This window comes from Alosa sapidissima, chromosome 9, assembly GCF_018492685.1.
Source record: "Alosa sapidissima isolate fAloSap1 chromosome 9, fAloSap1.pri, whole genome shotgun sequence".
Classification (NCBI taxonomy): domain Eukaryota; kingdom Metazoa; phylum Chordata; class Actinopteri; order Clupeiformes; family Clupeidae; genus Alosa; species Alosa sapidissima.
The window spans coordinates 23161460-23168233 of record NC_055965.1 but is presented as its reverse complement, the minus strand read 5'-3'; the positions used below and the strand labels follow the sequence as shown (position 1 = coordinate 23168233).

Below are 6774 nucleotides of genomic sequence, written 5' to 3'. Positions count from 1 at the left end.
CCTTTGTGCCCCCCACCAAATATGCCCAACTGAAGGCCAAGTGGCCTTGCCCCCAGAATGGTGAAATTCCAAGCCTGACTGTAGCTTAGTTTTCCTCCATGTTCTCTCAGCTTTCATACAGGATCTTGAAGGTTATGGACATTTTCGTTCATCCAAGGCATCAATTTGCTACATGGCCTTTTTTTAGTCCTTTAAAGGGGCCACACTGTAAAGCAGAAGACCTACAGTAGCTATCTATTGAAGTTCTCTACTAGTGGAGTGGTTAAGTTCATATAATGAGAAGTATTGTGCATTTTATGACTAAAGCATGACATTTTGTTAAGTGTTTCAACACACCTTGAAGTTTATTTTCAGACGTAGAGCCACTTCAGATCTGATGTCTGGGGCTAGATATTTGCTGTATAATATACACATCTTTGAGGAGTAAAATATTTTTACAAGTCATTCCAGAATGCTACTGTGAAGATCTAGAACTTACATTGACTGCCATTCAAACTGGTTGCTTGAGTTCATTATAACAGTATCAAATGGAACCATTTGGACAATAGAATGATTGAAAATGTCTGAATTTATGCTAGAGCTATGAACTGCTGCTCTAGTCCAGGAACCATGACTTAATTGTAGTTGTCTGACTATCTGATACGCTGTATGGACAAAATAACAAAATATATATCTCTCTATAGGTTTTCTCTATATGACAACCCATCAGAGGGGAACTTCATGGTGTTGGTCACTCAGCTGACTCCTGCGTACAGTGGAACATATGAGTGTGTGGTGGAGAGCGACCATACTACGCCATCGACTTACATACAGCTGAAGGTTTCGAAAGGTTAGTGTGGAGATAAGAGGATTCACTAAGCTACCAAAAGGTTTGAGCCCATCACATCTCCTGACTCTGTCATACACTAAACCCCAAACTGCTCCTGATGTACAGCCCTCCATTATTGTGTGGCCTAAAACGGTGAAGCGCTTTGAGTGTTCGGCGGAGTGGAAAAGCACTATATGTACAGTAAACAGTCATTTAATATAGAAATGCGTTTAAATTATCAATCCAGTCATTTAATAGTTTGCCACTTTGGCACACCATATTTAGATAATACCCCTTACAAAAAATGAATGTTTGTGGCAGATTTGCAGCAAACTTGTGGGTGATTTGTGGGAAACAAATGAGTTCACTAGAAAATATCGCCAGAAGTTTGCCAATGCTGGCCACTACAGGCAAACTTCCAGCAAAGTTCTGGCAACAATGAGAAGTTTACCACTAGTGGCAAATGTGTCTGCCAGTGATTTGCCACCACATTTAACCAATAATGGCAAACTAATGGCATAATGCCAGTGAACCTCTGGTGGTGACAAACCTGATTTGCATATGACATTGCGGCAAATTTGCTGGAACATTGCTAAAAGTTAACCGCAATGGTTTGCCAGAAACCTAATTTGCATGTAAAAATATGACCTTGCTGTAAATTTGCGGCAACTGTTTGCCAGAAACCTGAAATTTCTGTAAGGGACGAGAGAGAGAAGGACAAATACAAGTATTTGTAAGAAGAACATGAAACAATGTGTTAGACAAGATGGCTAATGGATGTAGTTGGTGAATATGGATATATATTTAACAAAGAGAGACAGAGGAAGATATTACAGCAAACATGAAATTCAATGAAGTATCTATCTAATATAATAGAAAACATATAATCTTAAGTATTACTATTATGGTGTTTGATGGTATTTGCTGGTAGCGAACCCATCACAAGGCTGTTGAAACTTTTGGAGGAGTCATTGGCCTAACTAGGGTTACCACACGTTCTGGTTTTCCCGGGATTGTTCTCTTTTTTTAATGTCTGTCCCGGAAAATTGATAATCTTTCCCGGGACACCAAATGTCCTGTTTTTTGGTGCAAAGGCACTTCTATTTTTTTTTTAAAGTATTCCCTAGTTTCACTTTCAATAAAACCTACGTTCTGCTCCTGCAATCCTACTATTTTTCTTAGTTATCTTGATTGAATCCTGCTGTCGGAGGCAGGCATGCGCTTATTTGATTGGTTGTAATGCAGACCTGCAAAACGAAAGTTTACCTTAACCCTCAGCATCACCTAACAACTACCGGCCGCGCGCAGCAAGCATGGGTAGGATTGGAGAGGGTAGCCTAGTAAAAAAAAAAGAAATTTCGGTTCGATTTGGTTTGATAAAATGGGGCGCGAGACGGAGGAGGATATAGGCCTACAATCAAAGTCAGGGCCAGCGGCGAAGAAAAAGAGATACACAGTAGGCCAACACAACGCCTACAGGGTGAAAATGGGTAACTTTTCGGAGTGGGTAGGCTAACAACTTAATATTATGCATATTGTCAATGTTTTATGGATTAGCCTTATATCTTAAAAGAGCTGGTGAAAGGGCATTATAAGAACCGTTTAGACTCAGCAACCTTAAAGGGACACCAGGCAAGCCTGATGCTTTTTCTCTACGAAACTCCCCCTCGCTCGGTCTGAAGATCTTCTTTTTCTTTGCGTTTTCCGTCAAGGGTTTTCGCTGCACTTCTTCGCCGGCTCGGCCATTATACACACGTTTGCAACAATCTCTAGCGTTTCGTTAGCCTGCCACTGTGCTGTAAACTGATCCTGTTTCGGTCGCAGGTAGGATGCACCGAATTTGCAAGTGGGATATTCTTCCTACAGGCAGTAGGGGCGGGCGAGAGAGCCTTCATTCGCCCCGTAATGAGTCATTTAACCATACACCGACTTACGAAGATGATTAATTAACACAAAAACGTTGCCTGGTGTCCCTTTAAAGTGACAATGAATGCACCATTTATAGTTAAACAGTATACCATTTGCAGCATTTGTTAATAAATTATTATTTAAAACCAGTAATAGGCCTAGTATAACTAGGCATTTAACATTAATCAAAATCATAACTTTTTTTTTTTTTTTGGATGAATGAATGTCCCAGATTTTCACAAATCAAACTGGCAACCATAGGCCTGAAGGCATAGGCATGAAGCTGAGTACATTGAGCTGGCCACCTAACTCAATAAAACACAGATGAAGGAAGGTGTCTGCTTGATAAACCCAGTGAGATGCCTTAGAAGGCTACTCTTCATTGGTGATGTTTTTTTTTTACACAAAGGTTGCTTTGTTGGTGATTTTGTTTTTGGTTGAGTACAGTGAAGCAGGGCCTTTACAAATCCTGTGTGCGACTGCTGCATACAATCTGTGCATTGCTGTATCCTATGCCATATGTTTCCATGGCTTGGTTGTCAATCTGTGCATTGCTGTATCCTGTGCCATGTTTCCATGGCTTGGTTGTTAATCTGTGCATTGCTGTATCCTGTGCCATGTTTCCATGGCTTGGTTGTCAATCTGTGCATTGCTGTATCCTGTGCCATGTTTCCATGGCTTGGTTGTTAATCTGTGCATTGCTGTATCCTGTGCCATGTTTCCATGGCTTGGTTGTTAATCTGTGCATTGCTGTATCCTGTGCCATGTTTCCATGGCTTGGTTGTCAATCTGTGCATTGCTGTATCCTGTGCCATGTTTCCATGGCTTGGTTGTTAATCTGTGCATTGCTGTATCCTGTGCCATGTTTCCATGGCTTGGTTGTTAATGTGGGAATTCTTCCCGCTCCTGTGCTTAGCTGAAAATTACATATGTTTTGATTGACAGGTCAGTGGAACTCTACAGTTGTCTATCGTCTTTCTAATGAGAGCATTGAGTTCATCTGCACTTTCTCTGAAAAATACAAAATATTTTTGCCATCGTCATCGGAATATTACCTGCTTCAACTTCCCAACCACACCACAGAAGTGGAGGGTACAGACACTATCAAATGACGCTTTCTTTGTGACCCTGGACCAGCTGACGGCAGAAGATGCCGGAGATTACTGGTGTGGGGTGCGGGAAACTGTAGGTGAATCCATCACTCTGATCAGCCGGACCCAACTCATGATTGGTTAGTAACACATTTGATATGATGTGTCTATTCTGTTGGTGTACTGCTGTTGGTCTCTTCCTACTCATATTTGTGAATGTATCTTCTTTTTTAATTATTGTCTTCATGATGTCTATTGTTTTTTCATCTTGAGATAAAATTACCCCCCCCCCCCCCACCCCCGAAATGCAAGAAATATAATAAGAAATTATCATAAAACTCGTAATGTAGCCCTTTAGTAGTACATATGAGTCTGTCTATCAATGTGGTACTTTGTAACACCAATAACAATGCAGATGACCATTAAAAATGCAATGACAGTTCAGAAATTCAACCACTGAATGGAAATAGCATACCACAATAGCATAGCATACCATTGGCTTCTAGAGATAAAGCTGTTATGTGCACTCTCTGAATCATTTTTGTCTGAACATTCATCAATTAAGTCTTCTTTGCCATCCTCCTCCACTCCAACAGATCCACCCACATTACCACCAGGTAAGATCATGGAGTCATTACAGAGCACTGCACAACAATCTGCCACTTTTCAAGGTGTATTCATAAGCTATGAGTTGTTCGACTTCTTTATATGGTACACTGCATGGTACACAGTTATGGTTTAAGATGGAACATCACACTCATTTCACAGGACAAGATTACCAACTACACCAGTTAGCATTAGCATGCCTATCAAATTACTAGTGTCAGACAAAAACAACTTACTTGTTTAGGGCCAATGGTTTTACAAGAGCTTACAAGACACTCTACTTGCAGGGCGTTGAGATTAAAGGGACACCAGGCAAGCCTGATGCTTTTTCTCTACGAAACTCCCCCTCGCTCGGTCTGAAGCTCTTTTCCTTTTCTTTGCATCTTCCGTCAAGGGTTTTTCGCTGCTTTTTCGCCGGCTCTGCCATTATACACACGTTTGCAACAATCGCTAGCGTTTCGTTAGCCTGCCTCTGTGCTGTGGATGCATGATGTAAACTGATCCTGCTTCGGTCGGCGGGTACGATACACTGAACTCGCAAGCGGGATATTCTTCCTACAGGCAGTAGGGGCGGGCGAGAGAGTCTTCATTCGCCCTGTAATGAGTCATTTAACCATATATCGACTTACGAAGATGAGTAATTAACACGAAAACGTTGCCTGGTGTTCCTTTAAAATATGGTTTCTCCTCTTCTTGTGACAGCTCAGTTGCATGGGATTGGCCGATCAAGCTGTGTATGTTCATGTATAAATTCCCCCGACAGGTGCTGTTGTGGCTGCCAGTGTTAATGTTGCTGTAGCTCTGTTGTTGGGGATCCCAGTCATCATCATCTACATGTACAGGAGACAGAAAGTAAGAGGTACTCACACATCCTCAGTCAACACACACACACACACACATAAACACACACACACACACACACACAAACACACACACACGCACACACATACACACATGCACACAGGGACACAGATAGGCTCACACAGTAATTTACTCAGTTACATTTGCTCTCTCTCTCTCTCTCTTGCTCTCTCTCGTTCACACACACACAAACAAAATATTCCCTGGTGTATTCTACAGAGTGTTCCGACCCCTCCAACCATCGATCAAACATCACAGATAGAGACACAACAGACTACAACCAGGTAAGAATCTAAACAAACTCAAACAATGGCTGCTACCCTCCTATAGTATAGCATGGCAGCTAATGTTCAAACACTTACTCTCTCTCTGTTTCAGACTCAATTCACCGAAGTCATTTATGAAGAGATAAAGGTCAGCAGATCTTCTCGTTCCTCATACACCACACCCAACACTGTTTATGTCATGGCTGAATTACCCACAATCCCCTCTGATGACCCCGCCTATTCCAGTGGCCAGTTTCCCACAACTCCCTCTGTTGATTCCGCTTCCTGTACTGCTGGATTAGACCCCCCAGACGATGCCATCTACTCAAACTCCTCTTATCTGACCTCTGAAACAAGGAATGCCTTGTGAAAGAAGGACACTTAATAAGGTGCAAAATGATGCATGGCTTGTGGAAAAGAATATGATCTATGATGATGACACAATGATGACCTAGCTGTCTACAATTTACAATTAGAATACTCAGACAGGTATGATATGAAGGGAATTCTCTTGTGAGAAGCAGTCATAGCTAGCCCTACATGCATACATGTGAGTATGCAGAAGTATTTAGTATTTCACCCAACTAATTGGTTTTATTCCTGTTTTCCTGTTTTCGGTTACATTCATCCAAAAAATTGTTTTTTGATTCCGGTTTTCATTCTTTGAACCATTTCTAATCCCTGGTGGCAAGCAACAAAAGCTGTCGTTTCCTAGTATGCCATACTAGTATCCTAGTACTAGTCTTGCCTAGCCCTACAATGCAGTCAGAGCTGGCCCTACATACATGTGACAATATACAGAGCTATTTCTCACAAACTATCAGTTTTTGTATTATCATTCAGTCATATTTTTTCTGTGGACACCCCAAATATCCCAGGGCAAACAAACAGCCAGTCAGACTTATCAAATCTAACTTGAGCATTTTGTGACATTTCCTGTTGACTCCCACACTCACAAACATTTCCCTTTCACTACCATACTACGATCTGTCCATCAAAATGACTTTCCACTCACTGAACTATCAACTGTCTCCACCGCTGAAAGTCCCCCCACCAAACCAATGCTGATGGCGTGACCTTTGATACAGTCAGCATCTAGTCATAATCGTGGTTACCGCCCCCAGTTACTGTGGTAAATTCTGTTTATGGTGGAGGCCTGCTATCTCTCTCTCACACACACAAACTCTCTTTCTTTCTCTCACTGACTATCTCTCTCGTCTCTCACACACACAGG

General features: G+C 41.7%; 1 protein-coding gene across 1 annotated transcript; it reads left to right on the top strand.

Moving 5' to 3' along the window:
• The first annotated feature begins 691 nt into the window (after positions 1-691).
• Positions 692-5910, top strand: LOC121718467. Its single transcript, XM_042103480.1, has 6 exons — positions 692-829; positions 3662-3947; positions 4404-4424; positions 5177-5272; positions 5494-5558; positions 5653-5910. Exons 2-6 carry the CDS (start codon positions 3698-3700, stop codon positions 5908-5910), a joined length of 690 nt encoding a protein of 229 aa, XP_041959414.1. The 5' UTR covers positions 692-829; positions 3662-3697.
• The last annotated feature ends 864 nt before the right edge of the window (positions 5911-6774 follow it).

Coding starts and splice junctions, on each gene's coding strand:
- LOC121718467 (XM_042103480.1), top strand. CDS start 3,698: ATGAGAGCATTGAGTTCATCTGCACTTTCTCTGAAAAATACAAAATAT. Junction 4,425..5,176: donor TCCACCCACATTACCACCAG/GTAAGATCATGG, acceptor TTCCCCCGACAG/GTGCTGTTGTGGCTGCCAGT. Junction 5,559..5,652: donor ACACAACAGACTACAACCAG/GTAAGAATCTAA, acceptor TCTCTGTTTCAG/ACTCAATTCACCGAAGTCAT.